Genomic DNA, 20,963 nt, shown 5'->3' with positions numbered 1-20,963 from the left:
TGGAGAGTAGGAGTGTGCTGTCACATTGTAGAGGAAAACAACTAGGGTCACATAACAATGTGTGTATAAGTTTTTATATGAGAAACTGACTTGAATTGTAAACATTCACTTAAAGCACAATTAAAAAAAAAAAAGGAAAAATAAATAAAGTAGTTCCCCCAAAAATCTAAGGCACACTCTTCTAATACAAAGAGGAAGACTCAGTAAATACAGCTGAGGATCAAACTCAAAATATGAGCTAGTTGGGTAGGCCATGTAGTAGAAAGGAAGCATTTTAACTGACTTACAAGATCTAAAAAATAAGCCTTTTGGTACAAAAGAACGGGACACGTAAAAAGTAAGGGAAAAATAAGAAAAAAAGGTGTAGAAGATGAAGACAATATAGAGATGGAAAGTACTGGGAAAGGAAAAGTAACCATTTTTTAATTAATTTGAATAGGTTCAAAATTCAAAAGGTAAAAAGAATGATAATGACAACAAAATAATATGAAAAAAGGAACTGACTGTATTGTTGAATTGGCAAATATTTTGTTACATATATTTATTTACCACAATAAAAAAAAAAAGGAATTAACCGTACTTCTGAAATTTTAAAATAAAAACTTCAAGAAAATTAAAACAAACTAAAAAAGAATGATACTGATAATTAAGGCTCTCTACTTACCCACACCCTATCTACCAAGTTTACTTCCCCAAAGGCAACAAATAATCTTGTACTTAAGTCATTTAATATGCGTATACATTTAACTATAAAATAAACTCCCACAAGTCAGATTGCGGGGTCAAAGGGCTAATTACATTTGTAATTTTGATCAATATTGCCAAATTTCCCTCTACAGGATTGTTATATTTTACGCTCCCACCAGAAGGTATGAGAAAGCCCATTTCTCCTAAACTTTGTCAAATTGAGGGCATATCAAACTTTTTAGAGTTTTGCCAAGCTGAGTAGTAAAAACAGAATTTCAGTGAATTTTTATTTTTCTTATTATCATCAGTGAAGTAGACTATCTTTATATACATATATGCCATTTGTATTTTTCTGTGAATTGTCTGGTCAGGTTCTTTGCTCATTTTTCAACTGCATTATTTATATTTTTCTTCTCATTTCAAAAGGTCTTTATATAGTAGGGTGAGTACCCTTTATTCTGTATTATGACTTGCAAATTAACATGCAATTTAAAACCAGGGAGCACATTAGAAATTCTATAGTATTACTTACTACAGTATCCTTAGCCTTAATTTTAAAATGAAAGAAATACACTATACATTTTTTTATGTTTCACTACCTAAGCCTATAGCATAATAGTGCTGTTTTTAAATATAATGCTGACCCATCATCATGAGAGGACTCGAAGGTATTCTACTAGTATTGGTAATGAAGAATAATGATGATGATGAGTATTTGCCATGTTTCAGGCACTGGATTTAGTTCCTTTCATGTATCATCTCATTATATAATAGTTAAGGAGACACATGGTAAAAATGTCATTCCTCCCCAAAATAAGCCAATCAAACTTGGATTCATTCTAAACAAAAGCTCAACAATGCTTTTTATGCAACTTGAAAACTAACTTTAAAATACATTTGGAAGATGAAAAGGCCAAGAAAAGCCATGACAATTCTAATGATAAGAAACAATATGGCAGGAGGTCAGGGGAAACTTGCTCTACTAGATGGTCAGACTTTTGGTAACACTATGGCCATTTAAACTCTGTTAAGTATTCTATCTCTATTGTACAGATGAGGCTGAAGCAAAGGAACTGGGGTTCACATTCAGGTCTTCAAAACTCCAAAGTCCACACTCTTAACAATTATATATACTGCCTCTTTTAACTGGTTTTCTACATTTTCACATTCAATAACCCTTATGAAAGTATATGCAGTATAAGGCAGAAAACAAACCAGGTTAACCTGCATAGAGAAAACCATATTCATGATCATATCTGCACTGCATATGTTACCAAGGAGCTAATGAAGCACAGATCAAAACTATGTGTCAAATCTCTGGCACACTAATCAACGATTACATTACACCAATCTCTGCAAGTTTCAAATGAATAATTTTATGCTTATACATCAAATGAGTCAGTTTAAATGTTTATAGAATGATACCTTTGAATCTATATGGTCATAGTAACTACGTAGTTTTTAACAAACAGTAATGTAAATTTTGCCTTTGGAAAATTTCACATTGCTATAATAGGTTAGAAACTCTATTTTACATAGGTGGATTGTTTAAACAATGATAAAAGTACCTGAAACATATTTTCTTTTAACTATTAAAAGTATCGGTTTACATAATAATCAAAAGCAACTTGTGATCCTTGACTATCTACTGAATTTTGAAAAAAATGTTTTTTTAAAGCTTAAGGACATTTTTGGCACATCTGGGGAAATCTGAATATGAACTCTATACTATATAGTATTAACACATCAATGTTAAATTTCTTGGGTATTATAATTGTATTTTGGTTATGTAAGAAAGTATCCTTGTTCTTAGGAGATACTGCTAATGCATTTAGAGGTGAAGTGTCATAATATCTGAAATTTGTAAATGGTTCAGCAATTTAAAACAAAATTTTAAAGGCTATATATACAAAAACCAAAAACCAAACTCACTGCTGTCAAGTCGATTTCAACTCATAGTGACCCTAGACGACAGAGTAGTATTGTTCACAGGGTTCCTCCAGCACTTTATTTTGAAAGCTTTCCAACTTACAGAACAGTTGAAAGTACTGTGCAATGGTCACATCTGTATACCTTTTACCTATATTCACCAATTGGAACCATTTTGCCACATTTTCTTTACCTCTCTTTATATCTACTGTGAGGAACCCTGGTGGTGCAGTGGTTAAAGCATTTGGCTGCTAACTGAAAGGTTGGTGGTTTGAACCCACCAGCCGTTCTACAGGAGAAAGATGTGACAACAAGGAATCAAAATTTATCATAAACCAAGATCTTAGTTTAAAATCTATCCATTTTACTGTTTTTTTAATAAATGTATCATAAAAATCATGAAATGAGAGTGACTCCTACCGGCAAGTATGTTTCGCTTGTTGAAATGTCTCCAGGGACACTTACAGCAGCAAGATCTTGTTTCTTTCCTTCTTTGTCACCCAGCATGACAGCAATGGTCTCTGCAAGAGCTTCATTCACAAAATGCCTAATCATGTCTGAATTCACAGGAACCCCTGCATCAACAAAAAGCTGGAGGGTACCACCGCTTGCTCCTTCCACTAAAAAATGAAAGGATTTCAGTATAAATGTGCAAGAAACATTCTTGCGATACAAATATTAACTCTTAAAATTTTAGAGATGCCAATATGTGAGGGCGGGGAGAGGAATAAAATGAAAATACAATCGTATCTACTTATTATGAAAGAGACTAAGATGACAACTTACATAACATCCTCTCTAAACAAACCAGAAGTGGGAGGAAAAGATACAAATGAAAATTTTTATTTATATGGCCTCTTCCCTGCCACTATAGGATGTAGTGATATAAAGGGATTTGCATTACATTTAATGTCCGCATCTGAAACCAAACCAAACCTAACGCCATCAAGTCAGTTCTGACTCACAGCGACCCTAGAGGACAAAGTAGAACTACCCCATAGGGTTTCCAAGGCTGTAATCTATAAAGAAACAGACTGCCACATCTTTCTCCCACAGAGTGACTGGTAGGTTTGAATTGCCGACCTTTTGGTTAGCAGGTGAGCACTTAACCACTGTGCCACCAGGGCTCCTTCCTCATCTGAAAGCAATTCACATTTCCAAGAGTAGGGCAACAAGAAACCCTGTGATAGTTCTTGGTTAAAACACAACGACTATGGGAGGAATTTTAGAGAAATGGTAGCTATTTCATAAATACGAAAGCAAAGCTTCCTTCCTTCCAGTTTCAGATACATCAGTAATTAATGTCACAGGCTAACTATCCTCAAACTCCTATAGCAGTTTAGGTAATCGTTATTATAAGTTCTGTAGATATATTAATTTTCCAACTAGGCTGTACTTCTCAATTACATGAACATACATAAAATTCAGTATAATTCCCTTAAGAGATTTCACTAGACTTAAAGTGGCAATTTCTAAAGCTCTGTGTGGAAAATACATGAAAATGTTCTAAACAATCTGATGGATATATGACCTCTCCAGAGTCCTCCTTAAGTAGTACGTCTATACAGCAATATCCAGCTTCCTTAAAAAGTGAGTACAGGTGTCTTAGAATAACTTATTGAGGGAGAAGTAATAGCAATTTACTCTGGAGTTTTATAGCAAAGCCTATAACAATTCCAAATTTATATTCAACACCATATGCCAATAAATTTCCTTTGTAATTTTTATATCCATTCTTTGGGCATAAAAATCTGAACATCTCTGTGATAAAGACCTATCCAGGCATAGGCAAAACAAAGGCAAACACATACTTTGGAAAACCCTTTGGAAAATAATTTAGCAGATTCTTATAAATGACATATATTTACCATATGACCAAGAGAAATTACAAGATGTATCTACATAAAGATTTGTTTGGAAATGTTTTTAGTAGCTTTATTCTTAACAGTCAAAAACCAGAAAGAATACAAATGTCCATCAACTGGCAAATGAATAAACAGATTATGGTACAGCCATACAATGTAATATTACCACATGCAACAGCATGACTGAGTATCAAAAGCATTATGCTAAATACAAGAAGACAGACACAAAAGACTATATACTGTATGATTTCATCTATATGAAATTATAGAAGAGTGATAGAAAGATGGTAGGAATTGACTACAAAGTGACATGGGGAAAATTTGGGGGATAATGGAAATATTTTCCTATATCCTGATTGTGTAACATACTGCTATGTGCATTTGTCAAAACTCATCAAACCGTACACTTAAAATTGGTGAATTTTATTGCATGTAAATTATACCTCAAAAAAGATGGAGGAGGAAAAGCAGGAGAAAAGGGCAGCTCCATAAAGAAAGAGGCTCCCTTATCCATTCAGTAAATACGGAAATTCTTACTTGGTGTCAATCAAGGACTAAATACTAAAAGAAAAATATCCTCAATCCTGAGTAATTCATAGTGTCGTGAATGAGGCAGATATATAAACCAACCATAATATAATCTGATAGTTATTATAACAAAGATATATATAAAGTGCTGAGGGAAATAACACAGAGGTTTGGGGGTGGGAGGAATGGAGCAGAGGGCAATAGTCTGAAATATGCATTATGAAATAAGAGGGAGAACCTCCACTACAGAGAAGTACTAGGAAGTATAACTGAAAGTTTAAGAGCTTCTCTTTCATCACCCCAGGACTTGCTCAACCTCTAAAATATATCAATCTACAAGGTTTTTTTTCTTAATAGCAGAAAAAGTTAAAAGATTCCATTTTACTTACCAATGTCAGGGGTCGATGGTTCACTTTCCTCACTGGCTGAAACACTGACATTAGGCGCGACCTGTTGCTGGGCTGGGAAGTGCCCAGAGATAATTCTTGACATTATTTCTTGTTCTACCCTGGGGGATAAAAGTTAAGGATTCCTAAATTTGACTGAAATGTATAAATGTTGGACATACTCCCCTTAAAAATAATCTTTACCCATGGGCACAAACGTTCAGATGTGAAAGCAGTCACCCTGAAAGTTCAATCTGGAAAGAAGAAAAAATAACATGTATCTGCCACTAAAATAAACTATTTGAATAGAATTTTCTTGTGGGAGATAGTTCATGAAATCAAAAACAAAAACTAAAAGTTTAGCAGAACTCCTAAATTCAAAATAAAGTCTGGGCTAATCAGTACCTGGTATCTCATGCACCTAAAATGTTGGATCCCCCATTCTGTGGGCACACATACAAAACCATACGAGATCAAAGCTAGAAAAGAAGTCCAACAGCCCTGTTTTCAAGGAAATAAATATATAGGCTGTGATATCAGTGGTTTTCCTCTTAAAAAGTGAAGAAAAATTTATTTCCAAGGTCATTTTCACAAAGATTTATACATAAGGCAATAGAGATTTCTTTTAATACATTTCTTTAGAAAGCTAATAAAAACCAAACCCACTGTCATCAAGTCAATTCAGACTCAGGGTAGAACTGCCCCATGGGATTTCCAGGGCTGAAATTTTTATGGAAGCAGACTGCCACATCTTTCTCCCATGGAGCAAGTGGTGGGTTTGAACCACTGACCTTTTGGTCAGCAGCTGAGCACTTAACCACAGACTTAAAAAAAAAAAATAGTCATTGCAGAAAAATCACAAAGTACACATAAGTTTTTAAAAAATCTCATAATCTTATATTCAGGAATAAACACAGCTAACAATGTGGTATAATCTCCTTTTCAAACTTTCATCTATTCGTATATATTTTAAGTGTAGGTTTTTATACGAACTATTTGTTTTTTTTTTTATTTGTGCCATGTAGGGACTTTAAAATGGGGTTACATTGTTAGTACCCTGCTTTGTTCACGTACTGAGATACTATTATCTTTCAATACCATTAAATATACTTCTAAACCTAATTTTGATAACTGATTAATAACGTCCTTAAGCTTTCTCGTGGGTAAAATGGGGATAACAACAGTGCTCATAAGTTAATATATGTAACCAATCTAGAAAAAGTGCCTTGTTTGTAACTAAGTGCTAATAACAAGGCACTTTTTGGTGTTCTACGGCCTCGCAGAAGAACCTAACTATTTCTTAGGATAAATTTCTGGAAGTGAATCTCTGGGTGAAAGAACAAGCATATTTGTAAGGCCTTTGCCGCTTAACAACCGCCTCTTTGGCCATAGTAGACAGCTTAAGTACAAATATTCACGGACAGAAGCAATACTTTGAAGAATCAGTAAACCCTCAACATCACGTCAAATAGTTTCCAGAGAAAAGTTTAATAAAGAAAAACACAAGGGAGACTTTCAACTGAAATTTAATGCCTTCAGTTTAAAACTATTTCCATTTACATTTGCTACTTCAATTCTGTTCACACCAACATCACTGTAAACTCACCACTGAATTAAGCTATTTTCCAATGTTTCTTTTCTCTCAATTACTTTATCCCAATTATCAGCAGCGGGTTGAAAAGCAGAAGCAACTGGTGGAAATGGAGGACCATTATATTTTGTAGAAACAACTTTAACACTTCTGTTAAACTCCAGAATTGGTTCAGAGTATTCTGGAATTTCATCGCATTTTTCTTCTTCCTGGTTATTAAAAAAAAAAACCCTATTATTAAGAATAATTAAAAAATCTATTAAATTTCTGCATTTGTATAACACTTCTTGAGTGCCAACTACAAACAGAGCACTTAGCCAGGTGAATTAACCAACATTTCTAAATTAATCAATAGCCTTTCTAGTTGGGTAGTATATCACACTGCTCATATAGATCAGTCATGCAAATCACACTAAAGAGAAGAAACCTTTAATTTCACAATTATTTTTTCTCTTTAAATATAATATTCATTTTAAACGGTCATGAAACAAGCTAGAAAACTTGACTATCCCAATGTAAAATATTAAAATTTCCCTCAAGACACTTAAGAACTCCACTTTTTATCATATAAAGACTGATGATTCTAAATATCACTGCTTTCCCTTGCAGAATCTATAATTTATATTTAAATATTCGGTGAGGTCCTTATACACATTATTTGTTCTACCATAACATGACAAAAAGTTGTTTCAGAAAATTTTAACCTTTTATTATGGAAAAAGTCAAACATATTTAAAAGCAGATAAAATAGTGCTCTGGCACTATTATATATCTGTTATATGTAAGTAATATGAGTTCTCATTTACTCACTGCAGTTTCAACAATTAACTCATGGCCAAGCTGGTTTGATCCATACCCCCACCCAATTTCCTCTTACTATATAATTTTGAAGCAAATCTCAGATATCACGTAATTTCTCTATAAATATTTCAATGTGTATCTCAAAAAAAGTTGTTAGGCGCCACCAAGTTGGTTCCTACTCATAGTGACTCCATGCACAACAGAAGGAAACACTGCCTGGTCCTGCAACATCCTCACAACCATTGATGTTTGAGCCCATAGTTGTAGCCACTGTGTCAGTCCACCTCCTTGAGGGTCTTCCTCTTTTTCAGCAACCTCCTACTTTACCAAGCATAATGGACTTCTCAAGGGACTGATCCTTCTGATAACATGTCCAAAGTACATGACACAAAGTCTAACTATCCATGCTTCTAAGGAGCATTCTGACTGTACTTCCGCCAGGAGAGATTTGTTTGTTATTTTGGCAGTCCACGGTATATTCAATATTCTTAGCCGAAACAATAATTCAAGGCATCAATTCTTCTTCACTCTGCCTTCTTTACTGTCCAGCTTTTGCATGCATATGAGGCAATGGAAAATACCATGGCTTGGGTCAGAAGCACTGTAGTCCTCAAAATGACATCTTTGCTTTTGAACACTTTAAAGAGGTCTTTTGCAGTAGATTTGCCTAATACAGTATGTCGTTCGATTTCTTGACTGCTGCTTCCATGGATGTCAATTGTGAATCTAAGTAAAATGAAATCCTTAACGGCTTCAATACTTTCTCCATTTATCATGATGCTTATTGGTCCAGTTGTAAGGATTTTTATTTTATGTTGAGGTGTAATCCATGCTAAAGGCTGTGGTCTTGGATCTGCCTCAGTGAGTGAGTACTTCAAGTCCTCTTCACTTTCAGCTATCAAGGTTGTGTCATCTGCACATGGCGGGTTATTAATGTGTCTTCCACCAATTCTGATGCCTCATTCTTCTTCATATATTCCAGCTTCAGATGATTTGTTCAGCATTCAGACTGAATAAATATGGTAAAAAGGATACAATCCTGATACATACCTTTTCTGATTATAAACTACCAGTATCCCCTTGTTCTGTTCAAATGACTGCCTCTTAGTCTATGTACAGGTTCCTCATGTGCACAATTAAGTGTTCTGGAATTCTCATTCTTCACAATGTTATCCAAAATTTTTTTTATCTACACAGTCGAATGCCTTTGCATAGTCAATAAAACACAAGTAAACATCTTTCTGGTATTCTCTACTTTCAGCCATGTTTCATCTAACATCAGCAATGATATCCCTCATTCCCAGTCTTCTTCTGAATCTGGCTTGAATTTCTGGAAGTTCCCTGTTAATGTACTGTTGCAACCATTTTTGAGGTATCTTCAACAAAATTTTACTTGCATATGATACTAACGATATTGTTCAATAATTTCCATTTTGTTAGATCACCTTTCTTTAGAATGGGCACAAATATGGATCTCTTCTAGCCAGCTGGCCAGGTAGCTGCCTTCCAAATTTCTTGGCATAGATGAATGAGCACTTCCAACGTTGCAACATCTCAGTTGGTATTTCCATTAACTCCTGGAGCCTTGTTTTTCACCAATGCCTTCAGTGCAGCTTGGACTTCTTCCTTCTATACTATCAGCTCTTGATCATATGCTACCTCCTGAAATGGATGAACAACCACCAATCCTTTTTGGTAGAGTGATTCTGTGTATTCCTTCCATCTTCTTTTGATGCTTCCTGTGTCATTCAATATCTTGCCTAGAGAATCCTTTGATATTGCAATTCAAGACTTGAATTTTTTCTTCAATTCTTTCAGCTTGAGAGATGTCAAGCATGTTCTTCCCTTTTGGTTTTCTAACTCCAGGTCTTTGCACATTTCATTATAATACTTTGTCTTCTCTAGCTGCCCTTTGAAATCTTCTGTTGAGTTCTTTTACTTCATCATGCCTTCCATTCACTTTAGCTACTCTACATTCAAGAACAAGTTAGAGTCTCTTCTGACATTCATTTTGGCCTTTTTTCTTTCCCGTCTTTTTGATCGCCTTTTGCATTTTTTATGTATGATGCCCTTGATGTCATTCCACAACTCATCTGATCTTTGGTCATTAGTGTCCAATGTATCAAATCTATTCTTGAGATGGTGTCTAAATTCAGGTGGGATATACGAAAAGCTGTACTTTGGCTCTCGTGGACGTGTTTTAATTTTCTTCAGCTTCAATTCGAACTTGCCTATGAGCGACTGATTGTCGGTTCTGCAGTCAGCCCCTAGCCTTGTTCTGACTGATGATATTGAGCTTTTCCAAAGTCTCTTTCCACAGGTGTAGTCATTTGGTTCCTGTGCATTCCCTCCAGCAAGGTCCATGTGTATAGTAGCCGTTAATGCTGTTGAAAAAAGGTATTTGCAGTGAAAAAGTCATTCAAATTGCAAAATTCTATCATGTGAACTCCACCTTCATTTTTATCACCAATGCCATATTTTTCAACTACTGATCCTTCTTTGTTTCCAACTTTTGCATTCCAATCACCAGTAATTGTCAGTGCATCTTGATTACAGATTCAATCAATTTCAGACTGTAGAAGTTGGTAAAATCTTCAATTTCTTCATCTTTGGCACTAATGATCAGTGCATAAATTTGAATACCAGTCATATTAACTGATCTTCCTTGTAGGCGTATGGATATCATCCTATCACTGACAGTGTTGTACTTCAGAACAGATTCTGAAGTGTTCTTTTTGGCAATGAAAGCGACGCCACTCCTCTTCAATTTGTCATTCCTGACATGGTAGACCACATGACTGTCTGAATCAAAATGGCAATACCAGTCCATTTCAGCTCCCTAATGCCTAGGATATTGATCTTTATACATTCCAATTAATTTTTGATGACTTCCAATTTTCCTAGATTCATACTTTATACATTCCATGTTCTGATTATTAATGTATGTTTGCAGCTGTTTCTTCTCATTTTGAGTCATGCCACATGAAGGTTCCAAAAGCTCTGTTCCATCCACGTCATTAAGGTCAACTCTACTTTGAGGAGGCAGCTCTTCCCCAGTCATATTTTAAGTGCTTTCCAACCTGAGGGGTTCATCTTTGCACACTCTATCAGACAATGTTCTGCTGCTATTCATAAGGTTTTTGCTGGCCAATTTTTTCAGAAGCAGGCTGCCAGGTCCTTCTCCATAATCTGTCTTAGTCTGGAAGCGCCACTGAAACCTCTCTACCAGGGTGGCCCTGCTGGTATTTGAAAAACCAGTGGCATTGCTTTCCAGTATTGCGGTAACATGAAAGCCACCACAGAATGACAAACTGAAAGACGAGTGATGGAGAAAAAAAAAAGTTAGGGGTCTTTAAAAAAAAGTCAAAACTCTTTAAAAAATATGACTCAGTATTATTGCATATAAAAATGAAGTCACACAGTTAATAAATGGTTTAGCCAGGGTAGGAACACCTGTCTTTGAATTCCAAATCCTGCTATTTCTATAACTGTTTATTTTACTTGTACCTTGAACAAACAGTTAAACATCTTTCCTAGGCATTAGGAATATAAAAATAATTATAAGACTCCTGCTTTCAAGACACTTATGTGCAGGCCATATGAAAAGATATAGCTGCAGGCAAATAAAATTAATATACTGCATACCTTTTCATACTCTAAAATAAGGTTTCATTTTATGATTAACAAAACTGGTCTTAGCTCTGAAAGCTCTGAACAAATGTCTTCTTTAAAGTCTGCTGTATGATCTTTTGGCATAGTGGTTAAGTGCTACAGCTGCTAACCAAAAGGTCAGCAGTTCGAATCTGCCAGGCGCTCCTTGGAAACACTGTGGGGCAGTTCTACTCTGTCCTGTAGGGTCGCTATGAGTCAGAATTGACTCGATGGCAATGGGTTTGTTTGTTTGTTTGTTTTGGGGTATGATCTTTTATCCCATTCTTTATTTTTTAATTCCTCCTATATTTTCTCTCCTTCTACTTTACTGTTCCTATCATGTCTATAACTCTTTCTGCTATAACCCCTACCCTTTCCTTGATTTTATGCTCCTCACAAATTTTTTCCTCAATGCAAAGGTATCACAGCAGATCAACTAGTGACCTCTCCACGAGTCCTAAATTGAAAGAGATAAATGTAATAGAGTGAAGAAAAGATAAATTGGAGTCAGAGAAGCTAAAGGAAATGAAAAAGAAGATGACAGTAGGAAGCAAGAGAAACAAGATCTAGGTGAGAAACAGCTAACAATCATTAAGTTTAATGGAAGCAGATAGGTGATACAGATAAAGATAATACTGTACTATAGAATAACCTTCTAGTTTTTAAAAACAGAAGTATATTCAACTGAAAAGTAAAAAGAATTTTCTCAGAACACTTTAGCATAATACTTAGAGTCAAAAGATATTCAACCACATGGAAAAATACTAATGGAAAAATAATTTCTTATGGGTTTCTAAGCTTTGTTACCTGTATGACATCAATTACTTCATCAAAGTTAGTTCCTGGAAACTTCACCTCTTCTTCATCCACCTTCATAATTTCAGCAGTCTATAAAATCATTTTCAGAGTTTTTGCTGCTTTAAATCTTTTTTTTGAAAGTTACACATAATTTTTCATATTTCCACCCATAATATGAGCTTGTAATTACAAGGCCTTACTTCCACATTTTTATATCATGTTCTGAATTGATTTAATTGGTGAATAAAATCTAAGTTAATCCTCAAGCCATTAAATTTCAATAGCTATAAAAAAATTATATATCATTTTTTCTGTCAAGGAATCTGTCAACAATGCAACTTAAGTCAATTGATCAGCAGGTTAATATAACTGATTTCTCTCCTAGAGTTATGATAAAGTGTTTATATCTGTATGTGGGTATATGTACACATATACAAACTCACGAACAGATATAAAATAAAATAAAATGATTTAGAAAGATAAAATGATTATTTGTACTCATATACTTTTCAATAAACTTTTGGTGAAACATATTACTGATAAAAAATTAAATTAGGCACAAATAACCACGTAGGGTCAGTTCTATTTTATTATATCTCATTATGAGAGATTGTTGGTGTTCTTTCCTTACAACTGTATCCTTCAATAGCCAAATTTGCTTACAATAGATGAAATTTGGGAAAAGTTACAATGCAATTTTGCCATGTAGTAAAGTCATAACTTCATTATTCATCAGCAAATAAATACCAAGAACACATGCATATTTTTGCATAAAGTCAATAGTATAATCACAAAGTAGCATGCCCAAAACATGAACTCCAATCATCACTCTAAAATACACATTTAGTAAAACATTACCATTTAATTCCCATTTAAATCAAAATTCTTCTCCAAAGAGATAGAAAGAAATTCTTTTCACGTGAGTCTCATGACTCAAGCTATCAAAAAGTTACACTAAGGAGGATTACCACTATCTGAATGTTTATAAATGTAAGGATCTGAAACAAAATTTCTTTTTCAAGCTTATAAGCATTTCCAGATTCATTTTAAATTTTTCCTCAAAACCTAAATTATTGTTTATAGACCATGATTATGATGCAAGACTTTACATGGATTGTTATTGTTAGGTGACACTGAATCTGCTCCAACTCAGATTGTACAATAGAACAAAATACTGCCTGGTCCTGAACCGTCTTCACAACTGTTGCTATGTTTGAGCCCACTGTCACAGCCACTGTGTCAATCCATCTCACTGAGGGTCTCTTCCTTTTTTACTGACCCCCTACTGTACAAAGCATCATGTCTTTCTCCAGCAATTAATCCCTCCTGATGACGTATCCAAAGTATGTGGGACCAAGTCTAGCCATCTTCACTTCTAAGGAGCATTCTGGCTGTACTTCCTCCAAGACAGATTTGTTCGTTCTTCTGGCAGTCCACAGTATAGTCAATATTCTTTGCCAACACCATAATTTGAATGTATCAATTCTTCTTTGGACTTCCCTTTTCATTGTTCAGCTTTTACATGCATATGAGGTGACTGAAAATATCATGGCTTGCGTCAGGCACACCTCAGTTATCAAAGTGACATCTTTGCTTTTTAATACATTAAAGAGGCCTTTTATAGTAGATATACTCAATGGATTATGTTGGTTGACTTCTTGACTGCTGCTTTCATGGGCATTGATTGTGGATCCAAAAAGAATGAAATTAATGACAGCTTCAATTTCTTCACCATCTGTCATGATGTTTTTGTTTATCGGTCTAGCTGCAAGGATTTTCATTTTCTTTATGTTTAGGTGTACATGGAATAGCATTAGTTAAAATCTGTAGTCAGACATTCCTGAAAATAATATGACACAATTCGAAAAATACCTGTATCCAGGTTTTCAAAGGAGGAGAAGATGCTTCTTCGGGACTAGGAAGAGATGGACTGACACTAATACTACCATTTGAAATGCTGTCAATATCCACGCTGGGTAATACCTAAAACAGAACAGAGTATCACTTTGCTCATCATTTTGACTCAAACATCTGTATTTGTCAATCTATATACTGATAGCAAAACATGCCCTTTAATTCTTAGGAGAAGGAAGAACACCAAAGACATAAGGAAAATATTAGCCCAAGAGACAGAAAGGGCCACATAAACCGGAAGACTCCATTAGCCTGAGACCAGAAGAACTAGACGGTGCCTGGCTACCACCAATGACCACCCTGACAGGGAAACAACATAGTTCCTGATGGAGCAGGAGAAAAGTGGGGTGCAGAACTCAAATTCTGGCAAAAAGACCAGACTTAATGGAGGAACCCAGAAACACACGGCCCCCAGACTCTGTTAAACCAGAACTAAAACCATTCTCGAAGCCAACTCTTCAGACAAAGATTAGGCTGAACTATAAGACATAAAAAGATACTCGTGAAGACTGTGCTTTTTTTTAGTTCAAGTAGATACATGAGACTAAACGGGCAGCTCCTCTCTGGAGGCGAGATGAGAAGGCAGAGGGGGACAGGAGCTGGTTAAATGGACCTGGAAATCCAGGGTGGAAAGGGGGTATGAGCTATCACAGTACCCAGAGAGGAACTACGTGTATATAAATTTTTGTATGAGAAACTAACTTGAATGTAAACTTTCACTTAAACCACGATATATAAAAAAAAAAAAAAAAGGCCCTTTAATTCTTTATTGTGAAGCCAATACCAAAACTTTTAAATTATAAAAACATATTTTACAAAGTTTGGAAAATAAAGGCGAAACACACAACATCCTTTAGATCCGTGCATAGCTAAAATCTAAAATAGTTTTCTTGCCTGGTTTTTCAATGTTATTAGGTCGTAAGCACCTTATCAAGCTGCCATAGACTTGATAATTATATTTTTAAGTGATTGTATAATATTTTAACAAATATATATGCCTTAATCATTTTTCTATTGATAAATATTTAGGATGTTCCCAATTTTTCCACTATCATAAATATTACTACTAAAACGTTCTTTACATATATATTTTTTCCAAATTTTGAATTATTAGTCATAAGGTATGAATATTCAAGGTTTTTGGTAATAACTGCCAAAATGCAATTTTTTTATGTCCCCTATTTATATCATCAAATGCATAATCAATTACAAGTTTTATCCAAAGCTTACCAAAATTAGATAATATGATTTTTTCAGTGTTAACAGTTTAAAAATGTAGGTGCATTATTGTGATTTCAATTTGCATTATCTTGACTAGGAACAAGATTTAAACTGTTCAATTTGCTTGCTTGTAAATTATATTTTCTCTTCTGTACATTCTTATTCATGTCCTTTGAATATTTCTGTATTTGCATCTATATAGTTTCTTTTTTTAATGGAGATCTTTATATATAAAAGTTAAAATCCTTTACTAGTACATTCCTTTTCTATGTTTTCCCAGTATGTTGTTTTCCTTTCAGAATTTTTTATGTATTTGTTTTAGATTTTTATAGATTTGAATCTATTTTTCTATCATATCTAAGTTTCCTTCTCTCATATCTAGGCTTAGCTTCAGCTTTTATAAAAATTCCATCCAATTATCTTCTAATTCTTCTATGCTCTTTTATAATTATACTTTAGCCTATTCCCTATTTGGATCTCATTTGGTGCATGGCAGGAGGTTAGAGTCTAAAAGTCATCTTTTTCCACACTGCTAACCAATTATTACATTATTTTATTTATAATAATCCTTGCATTTCCAATCCATTTGTGAAGTCTTCATCACATACTACATTCTTTTTAAGTAACAGGCTGTTTGTAAAAAACTCTGTTACACTACTATATCAGTGACAATACCCTTTAACTTTTCTAAACCCTTTATTCTTTCAGATATCAAAATTACTCTAAATTTCAAGTACTAAAATACTTTTTTAATTAGACATTATTCAAAATTATACAGTAACTTAGGAAGAGTTCACAACTTGAATATTTAGTCTTCACATATAAAATTTATAAGTTTTTCTCTCCATTCATTCAATGTATTTCTTTAAAATTTGAAATATTAATTATACGTCACACACGTTAACTCTTTTTTTTAAAACTAATTGTAATATACTGCTAAACTGTTTCCTTTGGAATATCATCCAGTCACTTGGAAATGAATCACTGGCTCAAACCATGCAGAACAAGGATAGAGACATCAATATCACAGTTTTAAAAATGAAGGATGAGAAATCAAAATTTTCAAGAAGTAGTATAACAGATTTTAAGTACTAACATTAAACCAAAGAATTTTCCTTAAAAATTTCAGCTCATGAACCCTGACATACCTGTACAGTAAGGTGAGGAGGATCCTTCTTTCCTGACTTCATCTCTACAACTGCTATGTTAGGTTTCTTTACACTGGTTTCTGGTTTTCGAGATGATGGAGGAATAGAAGTAGTCACAGTTACAGGGTGTGGCTTGCTTATAATTACTCCAGCAGGTGGCATGGTATCACTGTTACTCTGAGTTTGTCCTAAGAAGTTTGGGAAAGAAAATGAGTCAACTATTTCAGATATAAATAGAAAGATTTAATACACTATCTAGATCTTTGTGGCTAAATTCTCATATGAAAGTACTATCTGACAATCACCTTTCCCTCCATCATTACCACTGTCAACATACCATGTCATCCTTTTAGCAGTGACTAACATTCGTTAGGCACTTATATATACTTCACATATGCTATCTAATTTAATCCTCAAAAAAAACCTATGAGGTACTAATATTATTCACATTTTAATGAGCATAGGTTTAGAGATGTAATTTACCCAAGGGCTAATAGTTTGTAAGTGCAGAGCCAGGACTAAAGTATACTGCATTACTTTGTATTATTTTTATTGCCAAATTGTAACAGAGCTACAATGAAATAAATTTCTCAGAAACAATAAAACCAGCAACAAAACTCTAGTGCTTGACTTAGCATGTAAGCCATTTACTTGGCAACTATCATAGCTGTCAGAAACTTGTTAGCTTTCACTCTAAAAGTTTCACTTGTTTCCTAAATTTCAAAGTAAAAAGGGGCCATACAGTGTATTTGTTAAAAGCACAGACTCTAAAGCCAGATTTCCTGGTTTGAATCCTGCTCAGCTCTAGCTACATAGCCTTTGACAATTTACTTAACCCCTTTCTGCCTCAGCTTCTTCATCTATAAAATTAGTATACACCACCAACTTTATAAGGTGGATTAAACAAGTTAATATATGTAAAGTGCTTAGAACTGTATCTGGCATCCAGTAAGGACTTTGTGTTAGCCATTATAGTACTAGAAGGCACTTCTGAACAGTTATTAGCTAGCAAGATGACATGTCATTAACATACAATACCAAAAATAAAAAATTATCTCTTACGTTAAAAAAACTCATATTTAAATCATCCATCAAAATTAAGGAAGAAAAACAAAGATACTAAAATAAATAGCTAACTGGATTTGAAGAGCTGGTATGAGGGCTAAAATGACTAGCTCAATTTTTAACACGATGAGATACCTGAAGTAAGTAAACAGAAATACACAACCATGTAACTTTTGGTTATCACAGCACAATTCAAAAGTACATAAAAGGTGCTTTAAAGTGTTTTCCCTGATATATAAGGATGGTAAGAAGCCAGTCAAAACCACTGACTTACTATGAACGCTCATGACGTGTCAACTCTTTTATTTCACTTCACCCACAGCAAAATACCAAATACTAAAAGAATGCCTTCTGTGAGACTGTAGCAAAAACTCATCATTTCAGAAATTACTATTTCACAGAATAAGATACATACTGAGGGCCTCCCGACAAATAAAAACAACACGTACAGAAAAGGTGACTATTGTTTCAGTGCCATTTTGTAAGATCTGCTACTACTAGTAAAAACAAAATACATTTATGTTTTAATTTAAATTTTATCCCAATATATTTTGTTGGTTCTTACCTAAAAGAATTGCCATAGGAATTAGATGACCTTCTAGTGTACCTGAATGAGTAGGCATTTCTCTGCTTGGGCTAAACAAATACTGCTGCTGATCAACATGAGGTAGGGTAGTAAGGGAATGCTGTATTTTAGAATCCATCTTCATAGGTTTTGTTGTATAAAAGTCAGTTTGTGTTCTTATTGACTTTACTTTAGTTCCTGTAATCATCATCAATGGTAGATGTTAAAAATATCATTTGAACTTCTGCTATCCAATCATGTAGAAATAACCACTTTTTCTTCATTGAAAAATCTCATTCTATACAGTAAGGTTACAGTCCCCGAAACAGAAGTACCGATCAGAGGTCAGCAAACTTTTTCTTAAAAAAAAAAAAAAAAAGCTTAGGCATATGGGCTAAATATTCTCACTTGCAATTCTACCGTTGTAGCATGAAAGTAGACATAGACAATGCATAAACGAACGTGCATGATTGTCCCAATAAAATTTTATTTACAAAACAGGCAACTGGCCTGCAGACCATAGTTTGCCAACCTCTAAATAGATGTATATTTTGTTCTGCTACTATGATACAATAAATATAGTGACTAGAGAAAAAAGGTGAATAAAGATCCTGAAAAGTGTTCAGACAGTATTTCTGAACTCATTAACTTTTTTTCCATAGGTGCAAAAAAGTTAATGATCAGTTTTCGAATTTGATTTTTTTCACTCTCTCGTTACACTTTTACTCATGATATAATTCTGAATGACCAGTCTTTATCCTTTGAATTTATGTACAAATAGTTTAACTATTCTTTTAAAACCTTGCAGAAGTTAATATCCCTTTATATTTTTATTTCTATGAAGTAGATCTATATAGAAATTATATCTTGATTCTTAAAAAATTAGGAATTTGCTGATTGTATCCTTGAAGAAGTGGATAAATTTCCATGAAACCTGAGAAAAGTAAAGAAAAAAGTACAAAGGAAAAGGGACTAAAATATGTTCTAAATAATTTCCTAACTACTTTTTATATTTAACATATAAGGTATTTTATGAATCTAGAATGTTAAATATAATTTCATTTCGCTTATGATCCTAAGAAGAAAAATTAACTGTTTTACTACCATGTCTATATTTAATCATCCTGTTCTCTGATATTCATTTATTCTACAGAATGAATATATTTATTGAGTGTTTATTTAAAATATACTTGTTCAGTGATTAGTATGTGCTAAGCATTGTTCCAGACACAGGGAAAACAGTGGTGAATAAACCCAACTACCCTCATGGAGCTTACAGTCTAGTAAGGAAAACAATCAAGCAAATAAAAATATAACATCAGATAGTGAAAAGTGCTATGAAGAACCATAAGGCAACGCGAGGGAATGGAGAGCGACAGGAGATAATTCTGTGGATAGAATGATAAGGGTAACCTCTCTGAGGAGCTAACACCTAAGAGCAGAGACCCAAAAACGAACAGGCCATGCAAACGTCTGGGGGAAGAGCACTCCAGATAGTGAATGTACCAGTACCAAGGTGCTAGGATGAGCATGTGTCCAGAGGCCCTCACTCAGTTCTAATATAAGAGTTATTAGATAAAGGTTTTTTTGGGGGGGGGGGGTGTTGAATGCATTTTAAAACCTCAAGTTATTTTTTGCAAAGGCTTGCAAAACCCTAAATACATTGATAGCGAAGTTACAATAAATAAGAGAAAATATTAGGGTAGTATCATCTACAAGCTAGATGCTTTACCGAAATAACATCGGTAGAATTTCTGACTAACTTGGCATCCTATATGATCATCTAACTTCTGGAACAAAAGGAGACTAAAGCAACTGTCAAAGGCTCCAGCCTCCAAAACGGAAGACACAATATTTAACCAATGTTAAATTTAGATATGCCAGTTATATTAAGATACAGCCTGTGAAATGGTAGATATAAGTCAAAACATGCAGTGATAAATAAAGATGTTAATTGTATAAAAAAAGTAACAAAAATTTTCACCTTTGTTACCTAAGGATCTTTGAGAACAAACAAAATTGCATGCCCATAAGCACTTTCATAATAATATACAATATATGGCTAACATTTCTATTCATAAGAACATGACGAACCAAGGTCTTCAAGGAAATGCCTGTTTCTCTAGATTATAATTTAGATTGTTCGTTGTTGATGCTAGTTGCCGTCAACTCAGCTCCGGCTCATAGTGGCCCCAAGCACATCAGAACAGAGTGTCATCCAGTCCTGCACCCTCTTCACAATTGTAGTATACTTCAGTCCATTACTGTGGGCAGTGTGTATTCTGAGTGCCTTCCAACCAAGGGGACTCATCTTCCAGCACTATATTGAATATTCTGTTATGGTTCATAGGGTTTTCAGTGGCTCATTTTCAGAAGTAGACTGCCAGGCCTTTCTTCTTAATTGGTCTTAGCCTAGAAGCTCTGCTGAAACACATCCACCATGAGTAACCCTGCTGGTATCTGAAATACTGGTGGCATAGCTTCCAGCATCACAACAGCATGCAAGCCACCGCCGTATGACAAACTGATAGGTGGTGGTTAAACCGTTTAGGACTTATCACTTCATAAATAAAATTTTTACAATGCTTTATCTGAAGATACCATCTAATCCTATGTTCCCACTTACTCCTACCTTGTGCCTTGATCTTTATGTTCTAGCTAGTCTTTCCACCTTTCACAGAAGGAATTATTTTTCCATCCCAAAGCATTATATTATTATATGGAATGCTGGTGGCATAGTGGCTAAGTGCTACAGCTGCTAACCAAGAGGTCAGCAGTTCAAATCCATCAGGTGCTCCCTGGAAACTCTATGGG

General features: G+C 34.4%; 1 protein-coding gene across 16 annotated transcripts in view; it reads right to left on the bottom strand.

The window, feature by feature from the left end:
- The window catches only part of KIAA0586 (KIAA0586 ortholog), a 148,049-nt gene that overhangs the window by 100,935 nt on the left and 26,151 nt on the right, over nucleotides 1–20,963 (bottom strand). For 13 of the 16 annotated variants that reach the window (XR_775651.3, XR_010323169.1, XR_010323167.1 and 10 more), the window contains 7 exons: nucleotides 18,150–18,347; nucleotides 16,520–16,707; nucleotides 14,109–14,219; nucleotides 12,246–12,326; nucleotides 7,002–7,195; nucleotides 5,399–5,517; nucleotides 3,037–3,236 (listed from right to left, as the gene is read on the bottom strand). Coding sequence is in view for 12 of the 16 variants with exons in the window: in XM_064292538.1 (XP_064148608.1) it covers nucleotides 3,037–3,236; nucleotides 5,399–5,517; nucleotides 7,002–7,195; nucleotides 12,246–12,326; nucleotides 14,109–14,219; nucleotides 16,520–16,707; nucleotides 18,150–18,347 (1,091 nt within the window). In the remaining 4 variants the exon portion in view is untranslated. The remainder of the gene's footprint in view (nucleotides 1–3,036; nucleotides 3,237–5,398; nucleotides 5,518–7,001; nucleotides 7,196–12,245; nucleotides 12,327–14,108; nucleotides 14,220–16,519; nucleotides 16,708–18,149; nucleotides 18,348–20,963) is intronic. The other 3 variants (XM_023546206.2, XM_023546205.2, XM_064292539.1) reach the window with 3 other exon arrangements.

This window comes from Loxodonta africana, chromosome 10 (genome assembly GCF_030014295.1).
Source record: "Loxodonta africana isolate mLoxAfr1 chromosome 10, mLoxAfr1.hap2, whole genome shotgun sequence".
NCBI classification, from domain to species: domain Eukaryota; kingdom Metazoa; phylum Chordata; class Mammalia; order Proboscidea; family Elephantidae; genus Loxodonta; species Loxodonta africana.
The sequence above is the reverse complement of the archived record's forward strand: the minus strand, read 5'-3'. Positions and strand labels throughout refer to the sequence as shown.